At 35.1% G+C, this 24,778-nt stretch overlaps 2 protein-coding genes across 4 annotated transcripts in view; both read left to right on the top strand.

Moving 5' to 3' along the window:
• Positions 1–2,862, top strand: part of LOC111465771 (beta-hexosaminidase 3-like) — a 10,706-nt gene extending 7,844 nt beyond the window's left edge. Inside the window, exons 14-16 of the mRNA XM_023110274.1 lie at positions 145–395; positions 1,447–1,621; positions 2,549–2,862. Coding sequence (XP_022966042.1) covers positions 145–395; positions 1,447–1,613 — 418 coding nt within the window. The 3' untranslated portion in view covers positions 1,614–1,621; positions 2,549–2,862. The remainder of the gene's footprint in view (positions 1–144; positions 396–1,446; positions 1,622–2,548) is intronic.
• A 2,428-nt stretch (positions 2,863–5,290) lies between these two features.
• On the top strand, positions 5,291–23,932 carry LOC111465360 (stromal processing peptidase, chloroplastic-like). Of its 3 annotated transcripts, none has more exons than XM_023109691.1 (24): positions 5,291–5,557; positions 7,974–8,217; positions 9,832–10,073; positions 11,412–11,610; positions 12,330–12,377; positions 12,572–12,679; positions 12,843–13,031; positions 13,138–13,434; positions 14,818–14,919; positions 15,183–15,317; positions 16,353–16,577; positions 17,385–17,588; positions 17,695–17,865; positions 18,817–18,966; positions 19,263–19,400; positions 20,087–20,314; positions 20,577–20,729; positions 21,027–21,153; positions 21,245–21,477; positions 21,555–21,635; positions 22,144–22,245; positions 22,398–22,548; positions 22,755–22,893; positions 23,535–23,932. In XM_023109691.1, exons 1-23 carry the CDS (start codon positions 5,379–5,381, stop codon positions 22,844–22,846), a joined length of 3,798 nt encoding a protein of 1,265 aa, XP_022965459.1. In that variant the 5' UTR covers positions 5,291–5,378; the 3' UTR covers positions 22,847–22,893; positions 23,535–23,932. The 3 variants fall into 3 exon arrangements, with proteins under 3 accessions (XP_022965459.1, XP_022965460.1, XP_022965458.1); XM_023109690.1 differs by having other exon boundaries at positions 5,292–5,557; positions 22,755–22,895; positions 23,539–23,932; XM_023109692.1 differs by lacking the exons at positions 22,398–22,548; positions 22,755–22,893; positions 23,535–23,932 and adding an exon at positions 22,324–22,340 and having other exon boundaries at positions 22,144–22,270.
• Positions 23,933–24,778: the final 846 nt, after the last annotated feature.

Here is a 24,778-nt window from a genome sequence, read left to right as displayed (position 1 = left end):
AAAAAAAAAAAAAAAAAAAAAAAAAAAAAAAAAAAAAAAAAAAAAAAAAAAAAAAAAAAAAACGAAAGAGTTAATCGCTTGAAATGGATAATTAAGGCATCCCATATTTTTACTTTTCCTGATGTTCGTTTGTTTCATTTTCAGGTTGGGAATTGGTGTTGCTCCTAAGGTTGTTGCTGCTGGTTTAAGATGCATTGTTAGCAACCAAGATAGTTGGTACTTGGACCACATAGACCCAAGTTGGGAGAAGTTCTATTTAAATGAGCCGCTTAAAAATATCACTGATTCAAAACAACAAAAATTAGTCATTGGTGGGGAGGTATGCATGTGGGGCGAAAGTGTCGATGCCTCAAATATTGAGCAAACTATTTGGCCTCGTGCTGCAGCCGCTGCTGGTACGTTATTGTTGTTTTGTTAATATTTTTGCATGATAAATTGAGAAACATGTTCTTGATCAACTGAAATTTTGAGATCTCAGTAGTCAGTGATTACTTTCCAGATGTTTAACTTCGAGGTCAAATTAAATAACGAAGCTACTCTTGAAATGAAAAGAAAACATAAATTTTTGTAAATTTATGTGTGATCCTACATCAGTTGGGGAGGGTGTGGAAACCTCTCCCTAACAGATGCGTTTTAAAAACCTTGAGGGGAAACTCGAAAGGGAAAGTTCAAATCGGACAATATTTGCGAGCGGTGGGCTTGGGCTGTTACAAATGGTATCAGAGCCAGACACCGGGCGATGTACTAGCGAGGAGGCTGTTCCCCAAAGTAGAGTAGAAATAAGGCAGTGTGTCAGTAAGGACGCTGGGCTCCGAAGGGGGTGGACTAGGTAGGGGTCTCACATTGATTGGAGAAAGGAACGAGTGCTAGCGAGGACGCTGGGCCTTGAAAGTAGTGGATTGTGAGAGTCCCACATTGGTTGGGGAGGAGAACAAAACACTCTTTATAAGGGTGTGGAAACCTTCTCCTAGCAAACGCGTTTTAAAGCCTTGAGGGAAACCCCGAAAGGGAAAGCCCAAAGAGGACAATATTTGTTTGCGGTGTGCTCTCTCTTTTTATTAGAAAACTATCTCACCTAGTTTATTATACTCGTATAAAAAACATTGATATCTACGACTTTGCATTATGAAATCATTTTTTAATATTTGCAATATCCAATTTATAAAAGCTCATAGTGCATGATAGTTCCCATTCCCTAAACCCTATGCAAAACTTTTCTTGTGGTACTCAATTAAGCGGTCTATAAAAGCTCAGGCAATGTCATGCTTTGTAATTCATAGCAAAAAGATGTAGTTTCACATTCCCATATTCTCAAATACCAAATTGAATAGCTGAAGAAAAACAGTACTATCCCTGCTCCATTGCCCCCTATTCTTAGATTACGCTCATAATTTCTCTACATTAATTGACTGGTTTCAACCTTCTTCGGTGATCATGTCGTGACAGAGCGCCTTTGGACACCATATGACAATCTGGCTAAAGACACTAATCAAGTTTTTGCAAGGTTGGCGCACTTCAGGTGTTTGCTGAACCAGAGAGGGATCGAGGCTGCTCCGGTATCAGGACTTGGCAGATCTGCTCCTTGGGGTCCAGGCTCTTGCTTTGTGCAATAACTATCCAGGTTAATCTCCTTTTCATACGCCTACCGTTCTCTCATTTGATTAAAATACTTCTTTTCACCATTAACTTGGGAAGAGCTTCATGGTTGGGAATGTGATGTTCATGTATTATGGAACGTAGTTTTATAGGCTCTTGTTGTTGAAGATTGTTGGGAGAGAGTCTCACGTTGGCTAATTTAGGGAATGATAATGAGTTTATAAGTAAGAAATACATCTCCATTGGTATAAGGCATTTTGGGGAAGCCCAAAGCAAAGCCATGAGAGCTTATGCTCAAAGTGAACAATATCATACTATTATGGAGAGTCATGATTTCTAACATGGTATCAGAGTCATTCCCTTAACTTAGTCATGTCAATAGAATCCTCAAATGTCAAACAAAGAAGTCGTGAGTCTCGAAGGTGTAGTTAAAAGTGGCTCAAGTATAGAATAAAGGGTGTACTATGTTCAAGAACTCCAGAGAAGGAGTCGGGCCTCGATTAAGGGGAGGTTGTTTGAGGGCTCCATAGGCCTCGGGGGAGGCTCTATAGTGTACTTTGTTCGAGGGGAAGATTGTTGAGGATTGTTGAGAGGGAGTCCCACATTGTCTAATTTAGGAAATGATCATGGGTTTATAAGTAAGAAATACATCTCTATTGGTATGAACCCTTTTGGGGAAGTCCAAAGCAAAACGATGAAAGCTTATGCTCAAAGTGGACAATATCTCATACTATTGTGGAGAGTCGTGATTCCCAACACTTGTTTCTTATCTCTCTTTCATTCTTTAGAATAAGTTCGTTGAACAGTTTTCCAGAATATTGTTATTATTTTCCTACTTTAATTTACCTTAACCATTTTAATCTTTCTTGTTTGAAAAATTATTATCTATAAACAAAGAAAATAGGGCAGTTGAATAGGGAGATAAACCCTTTTTTTGTCTTTCATTTTGAAGGTAGCCTATCATGAGATCATGAGAACTTTGTGGATTGATAGAAATGGCAGCAGGCATCTTTAAGGAGAGTGACACAACCAAACACCATCCCAGAAGTTAATTGGCTTACCACAACCAAAATAAATCATCCCTTAATTGAATTAGTGTATCACAAATACATTTAAACATCGACTCAAATAGATTACCCATTTTGTGTTATAAGAGTACAATGTAATATATCTGTACTCGCCTTCCCTTTACCTCAAGATGATGTATAATTGTGATCGATTCTGTGGTCAATAAAAAGCTCTAGCAGCTCCTTACAGTGAATGTAGGCATATTTGTCGAACCACTTAGTAACTCCTCGTCCTTTCCTTCCTTAGTCGACATGTGGAAAATGGCTTTGTGTGTAGGTAATGAGAAGAGGTGGAGTTATTAGGAAGTGTAATCAAGTTCTCAGCGTAATAGTCTCCAGGACAGACGACGTGACGACGTGAGTGAAAGTCCAGACCATAGAGGTTTTAGAGACTTCTCTCTCGATTTTAACAGTGACAAAACTTTCTCTGAAAGGCTTTCTCTTTCTGATGGTTTGGTTCGTCCCATAAACAAGAGTAGACGAGTCCCTCCTCTCTCCCTTTTCGGGGAATGGCTGCAATCACAAGCAAGTTATTGAATGAATGGGGGGCTCCGAAAGCATAGGCGGGTTAAGTAGGTGCTTTAGGAGACGGTCTAGAAAAGGGTACGATTGATCTCTCTTTTTCCTTTTAAGAGAAACATTAGTGCCTTATCTTTCATGGTGGAAAAAGCTTCAATCCACAGTCGGCTTCATAAGAGTCTTGTGCCCTCAAAGCAACAGTATAATGGGCACCTGTTGCTTTACGAGGAGTTTCTAAGGTGAAGATCTTAAGTCAATCAACAAAAGAGAAAAAAACTTACGTGCTAGCTACGTTAGGAAACTCAATTCTTGATATGCTAATACAAACCTTAGCCTAATTAGGCATTAGAGTGCATTATGCAAGCATCATATTGATGTGTTGATTTGTTATTTTGCAGGTATTGTTAGGAATCATGCTTATTCGAGAAATTTTCGTGTCGAATATGTTAAAATATCATCACTATTCCAATAGAGTCAAGCCCAATAATTATACGAGCCTATTGATTGCTTAGGCTAGAGTATAAATACCCTTCCACCCTATCTGATTATCATCCCAACAAAAACAAAGCACAGAGTGTGTAGTTTTCTATGTCTTATAATATCTTCTCGATTGGTCTTAATAAAAAGTGTGTATGTTTCTCACGAAGAATTGTGTTCAACAGAATACATGCATCGTTAATCTCTATAAACTATCGTTAAAGAGCATAAAATTGACTAGCATATTTGAAAATTTGAGAACTTAACAAACAAACACAATTCTATGTATAAATAATTTAATTTTTTCAAAAATATTGAATATATTAAAGATTTAATAAACAGATTAAACATTTTTTTTAAGTTTACTTAATTCAATATAAAATTAAGAGTTTTTAAATCTATTATTCTAAGACTTGTTTGTTTCTTGTTTTTAAATAAAGAAAAACATAACTATGTTTTGTTATTGTTTTTTTGTTCTTTATTTTTCATTTAAAAAACAAACATAATTATGTTCTTGCTTTTCTAATTTTAAATAAAAAAAATTTAAAATAAACTCTGAAATTATCATTAATTTTTTTTAAAAAAAAAATAAAGGATGAAAATGTACATGTATGATATATAACATTAAAAATATTATTTGCAATAATATTGTAATAATCCAGTGATTTAAAAAATAATTATAAATGGTTGTAATAATATATAAGTTGGATAATATCAATTTTAAATATAAAGAACCGACAATTGTGAGTCTAAGTGGTACATTTGAACCGTTAATTTTATGTTTGTAAGGTTGTGATGTCTCATGTGCGTTGGGAGAGGAGAACAAATCACTGTTTATAAGGGTATGAAAACCTTCGCAACAGATGTATTTTAAAGCCTTGAGGGGAAGCCCAAAAGGGAAAGTTCAAAGAGGACAATATCAGCTAACTGTGGATTTGGGTTAGAGCCAGACATCGAACGATGTGCCAACTTTCTCACTGTTCCCTGAAAGGGGTAGACACGAGGTGGTGTGCCAGTAAGGATGCTGGGCCCCAATGGGGGTGGATTTGGTGGTACAAATGGTGTCAGATAGCTTTCTCGCTGTTCCACAAAAGGGGTCGACACGAGGTGGTGTGCCAGTAAGGATGCTGGCCTCAATGGGGGTAGATTTGGTGTGGGTCTCACGTCGATTGGAGAAAGGAACGAGTGCCAGCGAGGACGCTAGGCACTGAAAGGGGGTGGATTGTAACCTCCCACCTTAGTTGAGAAGGAGAACGCTGGACCCTAGGCACTGAAGGGGGTGGATTGTAACCTCCCACCTTAGTTGGGAAGGAGAACAAATCAACCTTATAAAGGTATAGAAATCTTCCTGATCGCCTGAAGAGTAGAATGTGAATTCTCCCCCAAATAAAATTTATAAAATGGAAAATTTAATTTAAAAAGCAAAATAATAATAATAATTAAAAAAAAAAAAAAAAACTTCCTCCAATCCAAAATTGTGGTTCATATAAAGAAAGACAAAATCTAAAAAAAAAATTAAATAAATAAAATTGAGAGATTTGCAACCAATCGCTTCTCTCTATTTTCCGGTTCGAGAAGAGAAAACGGTTCAACTGAACCGGAAACTCTATCCCCAAACGCTTCGTCGTCTGATTTTCATTGCTGTTTCTCGTGCTGCTGTGTTTTTATCTGCTCTCTGCGAGCTCTGTTTCTTCCATTACTCTTGGTTTTTTGCCTGCCATGGCCGTTGCAAGCTCTTCTACTGTTTCTAATTTGACGCAACGGCGGCCGTTGTTGAGTCTAAGAGACCCAGGTACTCCCAATAGGCGGGCGAACTCGGTGCAGCTCCCTTCCCGCTCTATTTGCTCTAATCTCGCTCGATTCGATGTCGAGTCTCGTTTCGTTGTCCCTTTGAGGAGGTGAATTTTAGTTTCCCGTCAAGAATTGTGTTGTTTGTTGTCATGGTTTTCTGTAAATTATTCATCTGGGCATGACTTGGGTGTTTTTTTTACTTTTTATTTTTATAATCCCCTTTAATTTGAGCTGTACTCTAATTGCTCTCTTCCTTGAATATCTAGTTTGGTCATTGTCTCGCCTATGGAGGAATCTAGTTTTTGGAATTCTGTTCATGGAAAAATGAATAAATATATAGAAGTTGTAGTGTGACTTTGAGGCTAAGTGATGGGAGCTCCTTTTCAATTCGTTTGGTATTAGGTGGGATGTTTTTTGCGGTAATTTTTTTGAAGGCAAAGCTGAAGTTCTTCGGAGAAATCATAAATGTTGTTATGGGTTTTCCATTTTTGGAGATTATGGTTCGAATTTTTCAGGATTCCTACTCTGATTTGAATGAGCATTAGGACTTAAATGAACATTTCAGGATTCCTTCTCTAATTTGGATGAACTAATACTTGGATTCTCTTTCTTCCTCTTGTTGCACTTTGTTCAATGAATTATGTAGTTATGGCTTTCTCTTGATTTAGGCCAAGTGAAAGTGATTTCTGTAAGCCACTTGAAGTGTTGAATTCCCCCAGCAGGATTGAAGGGATACTGCTCCTCTGCCTCCGTACTATTTAAGTTTCTCTAGCATTGTAGTAACCAGCCAGTCATGATCTATTTACCAGAAATCTTGAATGCTTTGATCCACTAGCATCAAAGAGTTAGGGCGCAGGCAAGGAGAGAAAGAGGGAGATTTTGGTGACTTGGTTCTCTTCCAACCTGATAAAGTACTGCTTCACTATGCCAATCACCGAAAAAAGAGGATTAACCATCGGTTCATTGGATTCTGGGCCGGATGGATCTAGTGCATGATCCGTAGGGGGTCTTTGTTATCAACAAAATTTCTTCAAACTCTTTCCTCTTCCTTCTGTTCCCATGAGTTAGAGCTATCGCACGTATTAGGGGTTGTGTTGACCGAAGACGATTTTCCAATAGCTAAATACTTTGGTTGTTGAAGAACAGAAGCTTGGGGATTGTTATTTGGTTCAAGCTTTTCACCCCAAGGACCATCTTCAATGGTTTGCATGTCCCTGAGTAGGAGCTGGAAAATTTTGTAGAGTTGAAGGTCGGAAACGGTGGGTGAGTTTCCAATGAGGTTAAAATATGGGATGATAAGAAATGTGGTAGAATCCCTTGGTTTGGAGAATCGTTTAAAGTAAGAAATCTATCAATAGTGTGTTGGTATGAAATGAATCACAGTTAAATTAGAGACTTGAATGAAGGCTTTATTCATTGCATAAGAAAATTAATTAATATAGATACTTATATTTGGGCGGCCTTCTTGTAATTTTTTTTTTAAAAATTTTGTTTTTATCAAGAAACTGAGTTTTCATCAAGAAAAATGAAAAAATATAAAATAACCTATAAAAGGGGTCTATAAAACAACCCAAAAAGGAGCTAAATCGAACCTGACAAACCAACAAAAAATGGGTCTAATCCAAAAGAATAAGGTATTCTCATAAATTGTTAAAACATTTGCTTTTGATGCTGTTTTAGTCATTGTTTGGCTATATCTTAAATCCGTTTTTTTTTTTTTTTTTTATATTGTAATGCAACTTTTCAAAAGTGTTCTCTTTTAATAGAAAAATGTTTGGATGAAAGTCCCACATTGGCTAATTTAGGGAATGATTATGGGTTTATAATCAAGGAATACTATCTCCATTGGTATGAGGCCTTTTGTGGAAGCCCAAAGTAAAGCCACGAGAGCTCATACTCAAAGTGGACAATATCATACCATTGTGGAGATTCGTGTTTAACTAACATGGTATTAGAGTCATGCCCTAAACTTAGCCATGTCAATAGAATCCTCAAATGTCAAACCAAAGTATTGTGAGCCTCGAAGGCATAGTAAAAAATGACTAAGACTCCAAAAGAAAAGGAGTTGAGCCTCGATTAAGGGGAGACGTACTTTGTTCGAGGGGAGATGTTGGATGAAAGTCTCACATTGGCTAATTTAGGGAATGATCATGGGTTTATAATCAAGAAATACTATCTCCATTGGTATGAGGCCTTTTGGGGAAGCCCAAAGCAAAGCCATGAGAGCTTATACTCAAAGTGGACAATATCATACCATTGTGGAGAGTCATGTTGAACTAGCAAACACATTGTATTTTTTTTTTCCTAATATTCTCTTGGATGAAAGTTTTTTTTTTTTTTTTTTTTTTTTTACTTGTTTCTTACTTTCCTTTCCTACCTTTAACAAAGGTAGTATAAATTAGTCTTACCATTCTCTTGTTTATCCTCCATTTTCCCTTTCCTTGATCGAGGTATGGTTTTGTTGAGTGCTTATATTTATATCAACGAATAGCTTTGTTAATTATTTCCTCTTTGGTTTGGAAGGTACTCTCATGACGATGGTATTGGTAGATACAAGTTTAGAAGAAACAAGGATAATGCTCGAAGGCCACATGCTTATAAGATTGGGGAACGTGGGAGTGGAACTTCGGAGACTACTAATTGCATCTCTTGCTTTCTTAACCAAAAACGTAGAGGTCCCGGTATTAAAAGATTCACTCCCACTCCTAGATTCATTTTTGACAAGTCTGCGTTTCAGTTATCCAAGAATGAATGTGGTGTTAAAGTTGTAAGTTCCCATCGTTTCTCTCTGTTTGATCATTAAGCTTATTCCTTTTTTGTATTTTTTTTTTAAAATTTTTTTTGCGTTGTGGGATCCATCTGCTTAATATATTTTGTATGAAATTCTTCTGTAAATCTGTCTTTGTTATCTTTCATTTAATCGTACAAGTCTCATGATCTCCTTAATGTAAATATATATATTATAAACAAATCATTTTAGAGACCATAGAAAGGGGAAAGAGTAGAAATACTCCTTTGCAATCTTAGGAGCTTATGGAGAGCACTCTAGGTAACTTAGTCTTCAAGAGATTTGAGAGAAAAACTCAATACTATTGTTCATCCACTTGAGCCGTATATGTTGGTGGACAAGGAAATCCAAAATTTTCTTTTAAAAAAATGTTAAATTACTTACAACAAAGACAAAAACAAAAAAAAAAAAAAGAAAAGAAAAAAAAGCGAAGCTGTTTACATACAACACGATGTACTAATCTTTAGCGTTTGACAGGTTCTAGTTGAGGTATGTCTATTGCTGGTTGAAAACTATTTTCAAACAATGAGATGCACTAATGTGCATGTGGTACCAAAGCTACATATGATGCCAAAGCTCACTCAGTTAGGAGTTAATATATATATGCATATTGTTTCACACACTGACTACGCAACTGCTCTATGTTATAATTCATTACTTGAGCATGAGATCACATTTTGTTTCCTACTCTTCCACTAAACTAAATTACCCCCAATGAGAATATATTCCTCTTTGGATGATAGGTTCTGTACCTAGTATTATAATTTGTATACTTTTAATTGGTTTAATCAGTATCTTTTTTTTTATGGTTCATATGCTAGATTAGATGTTGGTCTTCTTTCTACCTTAGATCCTTTTTGAGTCAACATCTATCAAAAATTCAATTTTAGTATGACCATGATTTTATATAAGATTTCATGTCTAGGAAGTAGGAGAAACTTTCAAATGACACAAAATCATTCTACTCTGGCCAATTATCCGCGGAAGGTGTGCCCTGACTCATGATACTCTCTAGAAAAGCTATGTTGCTTGAGTCTCAATTAGACAGTCTAGCTTTCTAACTAATCTCTTGTATCTCTTAGGATATTTGAGTAATTATTGATCTTTTGTGAGTTGCTAATTAGGCGTCATTGGAGTACTACATGACTTAGACCCCAACTTTTCCATCTTTGATAACAATTCAAACACATAGTTCCTTTGTGGAAAAAGTATCTCTTTTTTTCTCCTTGCCACCTCTTTATCTAGGCAGTATTTCAATAATCTCAAACTCTGGTATGAAATTCACTATGAAGAAAGGAAGGGAATTTGGGCGAAAAACCCTCAAGATTCTTGAAGTGCTATAGCCCCACAAATCACCCATTTGGATGGTGACCATATTTGGTTACTATAACCCTATACTACAATGGCACAACCAGTGCAATTGAAGCTTTTAGAACCTTAGGGAAGAAATTGAAAAATGAAAATACTAGGTATATGTTTATATTTAACCTATATTAAAATATAACAAAATTTCCGGTTATTATTATTTTCTATTTACTTGATAGTCCATATATTCTTATATTTCTCGTCTCTGTACTTTTATGCAACATCCAGGTGAAGCATGCCCGTATAGTTTGTGGAACTGTAGGTCCAGATGAGCCTCATGCAGCAACTACAGACTGGCCTGATGGTATTCTGGAGAAACAAGATTTGGATGCTTCATATCCTGAGTTTGGAAGAGCAGAGCTAGAGGCATTTCTTAGTTCTGAACTCCCGTCCCATCCAAAGTTGCATAGAGGGCAGTTGAAAAATGGATTGAAATATCTTATTTTACCGAATAAAGTTCCCCCTAACAGGTATTGACCATGTGGTTTCTGGAGAAATAATTTAACTAGCAAATGCATTTCAATTGAGTAGTGGATCTCTTATGAACATTTTGACATTTGTAGAGATTTAGTAATATTCACGAATAAAAGCTTTAAACATATAAATTATTTTCAGAGCCAATATCGTAACCATTAGACAGGAAAAACCAGCTTAGATTAACACTTTTTTTTTTTTTTTTTTAAAATTAGAAATATGATTCCATTATCAAAGAGGGTTTAAAAAAAATGGGGGGAGATGAGCTATCCCCACACAGCAAATGAATACAAAAATGCATCTCAGCTGGTATATAATTGTAAAAGCAAAAATTTCGCAAGTTCACAAAAAACTTTCCTGTCAAAAACTCTTATCTCAAAATACCCTTCTATTCCTTTCAAACAACATCCTCCATAGAGGAGCTACCACACCGTTGGCCAAATTATGTTGGCTTGACCCTTAGAAGGAGTACCAACCAGAAGATAAAGAAAGCCATCCAAAGCACTGGAGGGAAAACACCAATCCAGCTTGAACAAACTAAGCGAAGTCTCCGAATAACTAGTCGAAAAGGGGGAGAAAAAGAAGAGATGCATCAAGGATTCATCACTGTTCTTACACAAAACACACCAATTCAGAGAGAGCAAGGTGGTTTGGAAGACTTTTCGAAACACACCATGTATTACGCCTTTCAAACATAAAGATCCACAAGAAAACTTCACCTTCTTAGGAATGTTAGGTTGCCAAGTGATGGGGTCTTCTCGGTGATTCAACTTTTCTAGTTGTTGCAAAGATGGACTGTTTTAACTTTTGATGCCCAAGATCCAAAAAGGAATTGAGATGTATGTGGACTAATCCAGTTAGATAAGTTTTGTGGGAATGTTTGGTTGAAAAGAAAAAGTACAATTTCCATATGTTTGCTGAAAATTTTCTAGTGTCATATGAAATAAAGATGAAATCTATTTTCAATATTTCATGAAATAGAGGATAAGATGGATTTTGTGTTCTGCATGGTAGGCAGTTTGTATTTCGAAGAAATAATTGATTGATAAATGTTAAATCTTTGTCAAACTCGTCTTCTAATTACTCATCAATTTTGGTAATTCAAGCTATGGGACCTTAGCGTAAGGATGGGGATAAATTTTAATGTTTATCTTGTTAGTTAGGTTTTGTGGGTCCTTTTTTCTCTTCCTACTTGTCCTCCCTAAGTATTCTCTCTCCTCCTTTCTCACTCTGTTTAAAAAAATTGAACCGTTCTTCTGCAATTCTTATTAAACAAATGAACTTTTATTGATGGGAACCAGAAGAACTCTCCCCTGACAACTTTTTGAATTTAGGTTTGAAGCACATATGGAAGTCCATGTGGGGTCAATCGATGAAGAAGATGACGAGCAAGGAATTGCACACATGATTGAGCATGTAGCCTTCCTTGGAAGTAAGAAACGTGAAAAACTTTTGGGTACAGGCGCACGATCTAATGCCTACACTGATTTCCACCATACTGTGTTTCATATCCATTCACCAACTAGCACGAAGGTTGTTCTTGTTGGTTCTTCTATTTTTATTCGCATGCACTGATATAATATCTTGATCTTTTGTCTTTCAATTTTCTATGAGGACGTGGTTAAACATTTTATCTCTTAGAGAATAGGTTTTGTTTCCAGCATCATTTCTTTCTTGCTGCTGATATTAAGTAATACGTTAATTTGCCACTTATGTATGAGTCCCAACTTTCTATAGTTAACATACATTTCTTTTGTGTAATTCAGTTTCTTTTATTTTCTTCATTTCACCGTATCTTTTGTTCTCAGCATGACATAGCTGCATGAATGTTTATTTATTTATTTTATAATTATTTTTTTTTAAATGAAGCTGCTCAAATATTTTAGCAACTTTGTATTATCTAGTCAATGCACTGAGAAACTCGCTTGATGTTTAAGTGTTAATTTTTTCAGTGCTTAGGAATCATTACTGAGACATGTTCAAAATTATAATCCACTCATGCTAGTTTCTCTAAAGTATTTTTCTTGTATTCTTAGGAGATGCTTTTGGCAGAATATAATTCTGAACTGAATCTATTAATGTGCACATGGTGAACAATCAAAAGTATCATGGTGGATTGTTTAGAGTTCCCCCGTATACTAGATGGGGCAAGAATACAGCACCATACCTCCATTGCTCTTTGCATCATTTGTGTGTCTAGGTTTGTTACTTGCAATTTATTTGAAGATTGACCACATTATCTTTGGCTGTAGGATTCTGATGGAGATCTACTTCCATCTGTTCTCGATGCCTTAAATGAGGTATGAACGATAAATGATCTAAGTGCCCACTAGTGTGGCTTTCGGTTCTGATATTATTTTGCTACTTGATGTATTGTTTTTGTTTTTATATTTCAGTATATGTTCTTATGAGCAAACAATTTTAGAATAAAAATGTTGGGAATTGGTGTCTTACATACTTTATATGCATCCCTCGTTTGTGCTTGCCTAATCAGATAGCTTTCCACCCAAAGTTCCTTGCTTCACGAGTTGAAAAAGAGAGGCGTGCGATTCTTTCTGAACTACAGATGATGAATACAATAGAATATCGTGTTGATTGTCAGGTGAGATTGCAGTTGCATTCGTTCATGAAAAACTATTTCAGATTGGTGATGTTCCAATATAGTTTATATATTTGCTAATCAGTGCCCTTCTCTCTCTCTCTCTCTCTCTCTCTCTCTCTCTCTCTCTCTCTCTCTTTTATTTGCAAACATTTCTTCTGTACAGCTGTTACAACATCTGCATTCTGAAAACAAGCTGAGCAGAAGATTCCCAATTGGATTGGAGGAACAGATTAAGAAGTGGGATGCCGATAAAATAAGGAAGTTCCATGAACGATGGTACTTCCCTGCAAATGCAACCTTATACATTGTTGGAGATATTGATAACATCTCAAAGACAGTAAACCAAATTGAGGTTTGAACAACTTTTTTTGGTTCAAATGTATATACACTTTTGAGAATAGAGACTATTAAATTCTTTTAAGAACTCAGTTCACAAGTTTACCGATTATCTTTTCCAGGCTGTCTTTGACGACACTGGTCTAGAAAAGGAAGCTGTTTCTACTCCTAATCCCAGTGCATTTGGTGCAATGGCTAGCTTTCTTGTTCCCAAGATCTCAGTAGGATTAGGTGGAAGTTTATCAAACGAGAGATCAAATTCAGTAGATCAATCCAAGATCATTAAGAAAGAAAGGCATGCAATTCGTCCTCCTGTGAAGCACAATTGGTCACTTCCTGGGAGCAATGTAAATGCAAATCCTCCACAGATATTTCAGCATGAGTTGCTTCAAAATTTCTCAATTTATATGTTTTGCAAGGTATGTGGTGTTAAATATATATTTAAAATTTACACTCCTGAATTTAACTCGCATGATTCTTTTTTTGAAAGCTTTTTTAATCACTAACATATAAGCATTTGCACACACGAAGAATTTACCCTTTTGGAGATGTAAACATGATGTCTATGGAAAGGACATTCTAACGAACTCTCAAGATAAATAATTTTTTTTAGAAGGAAATATATATGTTCATTAATGAAGAAAAGAGTACACTGAAATTCTCAAGAAAATTTAATATTTACAAACTTTGAGAAAATTCACTAGTTTGAGAAATTTTACAAGCTAATGGTTGAATACCTCACACATTCTTTTGAGTCATCCTTTCAAAAAGCAAAGCAAAGACCTTGTGGCAAAATTCTGTGGCAGCCCTTTTGTGTAGAATTTGGTATGAAAGAACCAATTGGAACTTTCCAAGGAGAAGAGAGTAGCTTTGAGTCTTTTTGGGAAAGCGTACTGGTGTGCTTTTTATTGGCAACTTACACCAAGAGGTGAGTTTAAAAAAAAAACTCATCAATTAGAGATCAAAGAAGTATGTTTACACCAATACTAGGTGTGAAATAATGTTGAGTTTTCTCCAAATTGATGTTGTGGACACCCCTATCTTCCCTAGAACCTTCCCAAAAGAAATATCTGGTAATTTTATCTTGTATTTTGGCAACCTTAGTCGGTAATTTAAACAATAAAAGGTAATAAGTAGGCATACTTGAGAGATTATCTTGAATAAGGGTATGTTTACCTACAACTGAAGTTCACTATCAAACAAGCCACTTCAGAATCGCTGATGTATACCTCAAAATCTCACTCTTGCCAAAAATTAACCTAAAGTGTGCTCAAAGATCTCAGTAACCTCAAATGGTTTCCTTAATGTGGTCGGGTTAAACATTGAAAATAATAACGTACCATCAATAAATTGCAAGTGATTCGATCGAAAGATGAAAATTCAACAAGATGAGTCACAATTTTACCCAATTGCTCCCCATGCGATAATGAACGTCTAAGGCAACTAGAGAGCAAAATAAAAAGGAAATGAGAAAGTGAACCCCCTTGTCTAATGCCCAAGTTGGGTTAAATGTCAAGCAGAGTGGACTAGATGTGGGGCATGGACAACACAGAGAGAGAGAGAGAGAGGAGAGGAGTGAGCCACTTGCTATTCAACTGCAATAGCTTCCTTCCAAAATAGTAAACTCTTGCTTCATCCTTTCCTAGTTGGTGAAGTAGATGCAAATTGTATTAGTAGTTATTTTTTTATATTTGACTCATCCTTCCAAAATAGTAAACTCTTGCTTCATCTCTTTTTGAAGTTTGGTTTTGGATTAGGGAATAAAATATTTGCCAAATACCTACTTTTGACATTCATTGCAGGTTCCAGTAAATAAGGTTCAGACATTTAGTGACCTGAGAAATGTTCTTATGAAGAGGATATTTCTTTCTGCATTGCATTTCCGTATAAATACAAGATACAAGGTGCGTTTGAACAATTCTGTCTTTGTTATGAATACAATATTTCTAGTTTTATATGTCATTTTTTTGTTTGATTCTGTCACAAACGTTTTTCATATTGGTCGTCTATCATAATTTAATTTCTTATTTGAATACGCAATAAATCTTTCATGTGGCATCCTAATTTGGTTTTAGTGATGTATTAGTTATTTGTTGACTATTTTTCTCATTGACTAGTATAAAACTTTTTATCATTCCAAAATTTTCTAATTTATTGAAATTTTCAGAGTTCAAATCCGCCATTCACTTCCATTGAATTGGACCATAGTGATTCTGGAAGGGAAGGGTGCACTGTCACCACTCTAACAGTAACAGCTGAACCCAAGAATTGGCAAAGCGCAATCAAAGTTGCTGTTCAAGAGGTTTGTATCTCTTATTTTACCCATATCGTTCCAAAAAACTAAACTTTAAAATAAAATTTCTGAAGTTTTCCCCACCCGTTTACTTGTTTACGTGAGTAACTATGATATTATGGTTTAAATTTTATCAATTTGAATCCTAAATTGGAAAAAGTGATAAACTAGATCCTTGTTGTTGATTGTTTTGTTGATCCAGGTAATGACTCGATTTAATTAGATTTTCATGATTCTTTTAATGAGCTTAGTATTTACTTAAAACAATGAAAAAAAAAAGGTGGAATTTGAATTGGAAAGATATATATATATTTTTTCATTAAATAGATAAAGTATTTTAACTCAATAAAAGATAAAAGTTAAAGCAAAAGTGAGAGAAACTTTGAATCAAACCAATGGTTTGGATAAATTTTCACCTAAATATATTTTTAAAAAAATCCATGATTCAACCCCATTGATTGCCTTTTTAATCCCTACACTTGAATCTGGTAATCATGATTTGTAGCTCGGGTCATTTAGATAGGGGAAGAAGGGAAGTCAGGCTAATAAAATGCCAAGGCATAAAGAATTTACATCTGTTATTTGGAAAGGAGAGGGAAGAAGAAAGAAGGATACTGGTTGACGCTCATGAAGTAAATATTTTTTTTTTATAAGAAACACCTTCATTGAACAAAAGCAGAACAAACAGTGCAAGGGCAAAGGGGCAAGGAACCCCCTCCCTCGAAAACCAATGAAGCACAGCCTCCCAATTATAGAGGAGCTGAGTTTCCTGTTTCTAACACACCATAAAGATAAGTTGTACAGTATTTCTAAACACCACAAAAGAATTCGACCTTGTCTTCAAAGATTCTCCTACTCTTTCCTTCCAAACCTCCCTAAGATACGCCTGAGCAACGCATCTCCACAAAAATCTAGCCTTCTCTTTTAGCAACCAACCATTAAGAGCTTCAAACATACACTATTCTACCTTCTCAGAGCAACACACACCAAGTCCAATGGCACTTTGACTGCTGAACCTATAATTTGGTGTTTCATGTGCTGCAGGTACGGAGACTTAAAGAGTTTGGTGTCACCAAGGGTGAACTGACTCGCTATATGGATGCACTTCTAAAAGACAGTGAACACCTTGCAGCAATGATTGATAACGTGTCATCTGTTGATAATTTGGATTTTATAATGGAAAGTGATGCACTTGGGCATACGGTTATGGACCAAAGACAAGGTCATGAAAGTTTGGTTGCCGTTGCTGGAACAGTTACTCTTGAAGAGGTACACTTTTTTATAATTATATTCTGAAGATAATTTCGCAGTTGCTTGTTATAGAAGAATAGTTGTCTTTGAGAAGAAAAAGTGACATATAAGAGAGTCCGATTATGTTTGTTTCTTTGATGTAAGCCGCTTTTTCAATTGTTGGCACTGATAATTTCTCGTAATATGGTTGTATTTTCTCTTGAAATTGTATCATTTAAGAAATAAGTTAGGGTATTGAGGAGACACAGTCATCTTCTATAAATAATTTACTGAATGATACTTTCTGTATGAGTAAGTTGGTAGTTGGACAATTCTCTTCCTCTTTTATCATTTTCTTAAATTTTTACTTCTCAAAACTTAAAGAGCACGAAGGAATTTGTATTGATGTGAAAATAGAGAGGGAGATTTGATTCTGTCCAGAGGCTAAAAGAGATGACATGTACGCTTTGCAATTTGTATTCAATTAAAGGATGTTACTTTATGATTCATCCTCCTATCCTTTCAGATGGTGGCTGCCTTATCCTGAACCCTGTTTCTTAGTATATATTTTTGAATATTGAATACATCATAAGTGTACTGTTATTAACTAAAAAATATTGATGGATAAAGCACATAACAGCGCACACTGAGATGCTCAATTATATTTATGACACTTTGAGAATTAGCTGTAGGAGTGCATTTAAAAAAAATTCTCTAATTCTCTCCATGCATTGAAGCTGTTATTGGCCTGCCATATCACCTACTTTTGCTATAGATTATTAGCAGTTTCTTACAAACTGTATTACACATTCATTGATTTTCAATTTTTTTTAAATTTTATTTTAGGTGAATTCGATTGGTGCTGAAGTGTTGGAGTTCATCTCTGATTATGGAAAGCCTACCTCACCCCTTCCTGCAGCTATTGTTGCATGTGTTCCGAAGAAAGCACATATTGATGGGTTGGGTGAAACAGAGTTTAAGTTAACTGCAAGTGAGATAATTACTGCTATTGAGGCAGGATTGGAGGAACCTATTGAAGCTGAGCCAGAAGTATCCTGTTCTCTTATACTCTCTTTTTCTTTTACACTTTAGTATAATATATCTGAATGTTGTCTTATCGTTTTTTGTTGGAATGAAATTATATATACTTCTGCAGCTTGAGGTGCCAAAAGAGTTGATATCATCATCACAGATAGCTGAGTTAAGGATGCAACACAAGCCATCGTTTATTCCTTCAAACCCAGAGACTAATGTCACCAAGTTTCATGATAAGGAAACAGGGATCACTCAGTGCCGTCTGTCAAATGGAATTCCTGTGAATTATAAGGTATAATTTATAGGATCAATGACATAGTGAGGTTAGACTTCACTTTATGCTGGGTGGGATGTAAATTGCTCTGTACATTTCATAAATTTTGCTTAGATCCATCTATCTGTTTGACTGAATTTTATTGCCAGCTTAACTGAGCTGTATTATGGGACCATCATTGGATCCTTCTCACACGTGTTATCAATGTTAACTATCTGGTTAGATAACAATTCAAAGGATTTACTAGCTTGCTAAGAAAGTTATTGATCAGGCTGTGGCTCTAGAAAAGTTTCAATAAGAGACATGTCACAAGGAGGTTCCTGGGTTTTTGTTTGCTATCACAAATGTGTTCTATTGTCGAATCAAATGAGAGGCATGATCAACATTTGTTCTTATACCGTGTTTCTTCTGATGTTGTAAGGAATATTTGTCATTTATTTGGATGAAAACCTCATTGTTTTGATCACTTTCTAAAGAAGGTAACTTCATATATGGCTTTCATTTGGTGCATCTGAATGGAGAGGAACAGTATTATTATTGAAGAGAGGAAGACATGCCCACGGTCTGGGTGAAAGTTCAGCCTTTGGTTTCTCCATGGTCCATTTGACAAACATGTTCAAAAAAATTCTATTATTTTTTCAATGCTAGATTGGAAACTTTCTTGTCTTTTTAGTTCTATCTTCCCAGTTTCTGGGTGTCTAGAAGTGCAATTTTAATTAATTCTTTTACTATTATATATGCTCAAAACATGTTTGTAGATAACTGTCATGAGTCTTTGTGAGACGTATAATTTAAACTGATGTTTAAAATGTCTAGTTAAATTTCATATTTTTCAAACCCCAGGGCAAAGAATACCGATTGTTCAAGGGATGGTTTCTTAAACAATCGTGGGTAGCTCTGGAAAAAATGTTTGCATGGGTGGTTGTTATTTGTCAACTTCTTTAACCATTTATACCATTGTACATGCAGATTTCAAAAAGTGAAAACAAGTCAGGCGTGATGCGGCTTATTGTTGGTGGGGGACGAGCAGCTGAAAGCCCCGACTTACAAGGAGCCGTTGTGGTCGGTGTTCGAACTCTCAGTGAGGGAGGTCGTGTAGGAAGTTTTTCAAGGGAGCAGGTATTGTATTTGAATCCTCACATTCCTCTCACTCACCCATCCAACTGGTTCTTTGCACTTAAAACTGAGGAAAAATTCAATGAAGCAATGAACTTCCTATTGAAACGATAAAACTTGTCCCATAGTGGATTATATCTAGCTGTTTGTGGAGTTATATAGACATAACGGGACAATCAATGTGTGGGGAGGATGAGATTTTACGTTGTCGGTGCAATATATTGTGGATGAAGAGTTATATGGTCATAACGGGATAATCATCATCTATTAAAGGCTTCGTTTGTTCAATATGTTTGTAGGTAGAACTTTTTTGTGTTAATCACTTAATAAACTGTTCGCTGGAGTCAACCGAAGAATTTATTGCTATGGAATTTCGTTTCACCTTGAGAGATAATGGCATGCGTGCAGCTTTCCAACTACTCCACATGGTTCTTGAGGTATGTGCAAATGGCAGGTTTTGGTTTCAAATTTTCTAATTTGTTTTTCCCTACAAATCATAGTTGCCCGTATGAGATAGGTCATGTCATATATAAACACAACTTACATGTTTCTCATAAAATAAATAAATAAATAAAGAAGGAAAATCTATATATATATATATATATATATATATATATATATATATATATATATATATATATATATATATATATATATATATATATATATATATATATATATATATATATATATATATATATATATATATATATATATATATATATATATATATATAACTCTGTTTGATTAATAGTTAGAACATGAATATGAATATTGCTAGAACACAATTTTTTAGTATGAATTAAATAGTTTATAGAGCGAACTGCTCTGCAACTTTTAATTGTTGCCAATATCTTTTCATTTATTTTTATTCAAATGTTTTTATCTCAACCTTCAATAATAGACAAGAAGTCCTCTGTAAATTAACCTTTTTTTTAGGAAGTTTCCTATTTTTCTTTAAATTAACTAACAAGGATGAAGGTTCATCTAGATAGAATTTTACTTAGAAACCTTAAAAACTTGATATTTCCCTACAATCATTCAAGGTTTAATTCAAATTGTTTCTCTGAATAAATATTTGTACGTTTTACTACTTGAAGTCATGGCAATTACTTATTTGCAGCATAGCGTCTGGCTGGAGGATGCTTTTGATCGAGCAAAGCAGTTATATATGTCATATTACTGGTCTATTCCTAAAAGCCTGGAACGATCTACTGCTCACAAACTCATGTTAGCTATGCTGAATGGAGATGAGCGGTTTGTTGAGCCTTCCCCAAAATCACTGCAGAATTTAACATTGCAAACCGTGAAGGATGCAGTGATGAATCAATTTGTAGGCAATAACATGGAGGTCTGCTCCTTTTCCTTTTGATAGAAATAAGAATGATATTAAGAAGTATTCGTACTAGAGAACGATAATGAATGTCCTAATATTAATAAACGGAAATTAAAACAAGTATAACGTTATAGAGTACAAAGAGGCAAAAATAATCCAAAAATATAAGCGTTTTACGTTCTTAGACGGACAAAATGGCAATCTGTTAGTTTTTGAGAAGTTACATGTTTGAACAATAATTCCTGATATATTATCACGGAATCTTCCCGTTTTTTAGGTAAGTGTTGTTGGGGACTTTTCAGAGGAAGAAATTGAGTCTTGTATTCTAGATTATCTTGGTACAGTCACAGCAAAAACACCTTGTGAGCTAGCACCCGCCTCTGTTCCCATTGTGTTTCGACCATCTCCATCTGAGTTACAATTTCAGCAGGTGAGACGAACGTTTGATTTGTTAAAACTGCTCAGTTTATTTTTGGAAGGTTTTTCCCCTCTCCCTATATTGAGTAATATTCTTACTTTATGTGCAAAATTCATTTTCAAGTGAAATTATTCCACTCATTTGTTTCTTATAAAGGATATTTTCTGATCTACACTAAAAACTCGTTGATTTTTCATTTTATTTTGCAGTTGCATGCTTTCTGAGATCAATATAAGATATTGTGTTTCAGATCATTACGATCTCTCTTATGTTTCTGATAGCAAGTTACTCATTACCATATTTAAACAGGTATTTTTAAAGGATACAGATGAAAGAGCATGCGCTTATATTTCAGGTCCTGCGCCCAACCGTTGGGGCGTTACAGTTGAGGGTGTAGAGTTGTTAGAATCAGTTAGTCAGATTTCAAGAACAGACGGTGAGTTTTCTGCCAAAAAGTATATATCGACTCGTGTCATACCCTGATTTTCTGATATAGCTTATGATGGATTCTTTTTCTTTAACACCAGAGAGTGACGAATCTGATAATGATATTGAGAAGGGTTTGCAGAGAAAACTTCGTAGTCATCCACTCTTTTTCGGGATTACTATGGGGCTTTTGGCTGAGATTATAAATTCCAGGCTTTTCACAAATGTCCGGGATTCTCTTGGATTGACATATGACGTATCCTTCGAATTGAGCCTGTTCGATAGGCTTAAGCTTGGATGGTATGTTATATCTGTAACATCAACTCCAGCCAAGGTTTGAACTTAATTTTCATAAATGTCCTTGTTAAGTTCTTGTTTCTTTTTATCCTTCACTGATAGAACTCTATTCAGGTGTACAAAGCTGTTGATGCATGCAAAAACGTTCTGAGAGGTTTACATGGCAACAAAATTAGCCAAAGAGAATTGGACAGGGTAAAGTGTTAAATTACCAGCTCAGATAGTACTGGTTAATAAAACTTCATTAGTTCCCCTTTGATATTTTTCATAAAACCAGTAGAAAACCTCTACTAGTGTTTAATGATTTTCCATTTAAAACTAAAATTAGTTTATCGCTCCCTACCCTTCTTCTTTTTACATATGTACTATAGCATACACAGGTACAGAAAAAACATGTACCTACACAACTTTTCGGCAATATTGTTTACCAAGCTATATCTTGGTGTAAACTGTCTAATATTTTTACTTCCTATTGTTATACCTCCCTCATTGCTAATTGGGAAGGTCTTTTGTAAACACCATGGATTATACATCGCTTTTGTAAATTTTAATCATCAATGAAATTGTCTTTTATCAAAATATATATATATATATATATATAGCATATACGGGTACAAATTCTTTCTCGTGCGGTTCTGTACTTGGAGTTTGTAGACCATTTCATTCTTAGCCAATGGTTGAAATAATGTTTCTGCAACTGTAGGCAAAACGTACTCTTCTTATGAGACATGAAGCAGAAATAAAGTCGAATGCTTATTGGCTTGGCCTATTGGCTCATCTGCAAGCATCTTCTGTTCCACGGAAGGTAGAACTAATGTGCTTGTACTTCTCTATATTTGCTCCTATGCTTTTGCCTTGGAAACAGAGAAAGGTCACATACAAGGATTTCACATTATGTTGCCACTGTCTTCATTTTTGGATGTCTCACCTGTCTCTTCTCTTTTGACTGTGGGGCAGGACCTATCATGCATCAAAGATCTTACGTCGTTGTATGAAGCTGCCACCATTGATGACGTATACATTGCTTATGATCAGTTGAAAGTGGACGCCGATTCTTTGTATACATGTATTGGTGTAGCTGGAGCTCAAGCTGGGGAAGAAAGTATCGGTGAGGAGTTTCGTATTACAGTGTTTCATCTTTATGATTAATTGATAGGACATTGTCTGTGTAGATTACAAATTAATCCTTAGTTTCATATGAACATCAACTTAAGTTTGTAGAGAGGTTTGTATTCTACAATAGGTTAACGTTACACTGGGCTCTCTGCTGGTGCCAACCTTAGCTTCAAGTGTTATTTCATGTTGTGGTTGCAGTTTCTTTTGAAGAGGAAGGATCAGATCAAGATTTTCAAGGTGTTGTTCCAACTGGACGCGGCTTATCTACAATGACCAGGCCCACAACATGATCTCACATGATAAAATGATTTAATCATCGAAAGGGATTAAACAAAAAAGGTTCGTTTCCTTTATAATTTTTTATACGAAAATCTCGACTCTTTTGCACTCGAGTCTGGTGGTTAAACTAATCTTGTGATTCATATTGTCTTCTCGATCATTCTTATTCCTTTTCATTACTCAATAAAAACTTTGAATCTTGTTAAGAAAAGATTTGTAATTATACACACTATATATTATACCCATTTGTTAGAAAGAAAGGACAAAAAAAAAAACTGTGCGAGGTTATATGTAATAGCCCAAGCCCACCGCTAGTAGATATTGTCCTCTTTGAACTTTTTTTTTTGGGCTTTTTTTCAGGTTTTTTAAAACTTGTCTGTTAGGAAGAGGTGTCTACACCCTTATAAAGAATGTTCTGTTTTCCTCTTCAACCGATGTGAGATCTTTGCTGAGAAATTATAATGTTTAACACCTTTAAAATAAAGTTAACCTGAACTAATAGAGTATTTGTTAACTATTTTAGGAGCTGATTTGTGTAAACCCTAAAATTATCCTAAAATTATCCTTTTATTAATGAATTGAGATGAACAAAGAGGATTTTTGAGAATAAGGTTTCCTTGGTCAGTAAATGTTGGAATAACTTAGAAGTGATTGCTAATCCTTTGGCTACAAAGACAATTATCCTCTTGGTTTGTAATTATAGGATGGATGTTCACTCCAAAGTACAGTCAATAATTTGATTACCTTATCGAATACAAAGCTGCTACGCCGATCTCGTTCGATCTCGTTCGGAGTAGGGAAGGTAGACGACCGTAAGCTGATTAGTACAAGTTGCTTAATTGGTACAATTTTCTTTGTATCCAACAGGCATTATTATTATTGCTTGAATACCAACGATGCTGATTCATTTTTCATAATATGCATCACTCAGATTAGCAGCCACCATGTCCAACTAAGATATATGAATACTACTTTGTATGCTTGTATTTCAAGTTATATGTTGTAAAGTATAGCCAACCTCCTCTCTTGTGGTCTGCAACCTACAACTGTTTTGCATCTCATTTTGCTCAATAATATCACTATTTATCTTATTCTCAGTTTTATGTGTGCATTTGTTCTCGGATCGACCCCAAGTTTGAGATGGCTTTTGGAGAAAAACACATTTGTTATGAAATTTTTAGAAGTATATTCACAGAGTGCTTTATTTAATTTGACAAAAAGAACGTTTTATTATGTCGAAGTATATATCAAATTCATCTCATTGACCCCTCGAATGTCTACTTGAAAATCTTCAAGTCTATGTGGTGAGAGTTGCTTCTCTTTTGCCTTTTCTATTGTAAATGCCTCCTAAAACACTTCACTCGAGTTCAAAATAAGAAATTAAATTACAAGTTTAGTCCTAAGAATCATCTAATAATTTAAGAGGTTTGTTAGTTTGTTCTGTGATACCAATCAACTCGATAGTTTGTTCTGTGTTACTAATCAACTCGAACTTTTGAGTTGGGTAATAAAAAATCTCTCAACTCAACTTGGACTATGTACCCCTTGATACAAAATTTTGGTCAAAAGAAATCCCTCAACCCAACTTGGAACATGTATACCCGATACAAAATTGGATCAAAAAAATCTCTCGACCCAACTTGGACCATGTATATTCCAATACAAAATTGGGTCAAAAAAATCCCTCAACTAACGGGACCATGTATACAAAATTGGTTCAGAAAAATCTAACACCCCAATACAGGTTAAACCATTTGTTTTAAATTTGTGCCAAAATGTAGAAAGTAGAACAATTTAATTCAATCATTTTATTTCAAGAAATTAATGAACGAGATAATTATGAGTTATATCTTTTTTTGAGAAAAAAAAAATTGCAAACCCCACAATTTTTTATTTCAATATATTTTTTAATTAAATTTAATTTTACATAAAGCTTGTAGCCT

This window comes from Cucurbita maxima, unplaced genomic scaffold (genome assembly GCF_002738345.1).
Source record: "Cucurbita maxima cultivar Rimu unplaced genomic scaffold, Cmax_1.0 Cma_Scf00029, whole genome shotgun sequence".
NCBI classification, from domain to species: domain Eukaryota; kingdom Viridiplantae; phylum Streptophyta; class Magnoliopsida; order Cucurbitales; family Cucurbitaceae; genus Cucurbita; species Cucurbita maxima.
Note: the sequence above shows the minus strand (reverse complement) of the source record. Positions and strands in the feature narration are given on the sequence as shown.

Bases quoted from the DNA above. Each gene is read 5' to 3' on its own strand.
- LOC111465360 (XM_023109691.1), top strand. From the start codon at position 5,379: ATGGCCGTTGCAAGCTCTTCTACTGTTTCTAATTTGACGCAACGGCGG. The intron at 19,401-20,086 runs GTATGTGCAAAT...ACTTATTTGCAG, and splicing joins TACTCCACATGGTTCTTGAG to CATAGCGTCTGGCTGGAGGA. The intron at 20,730-21,026 runs GTGAGACGAACG...ATATTTAAACAG, and splicing joins CTGAGTTACAATTTCAGCAG to GTATTTTTAAAGGATACAGA.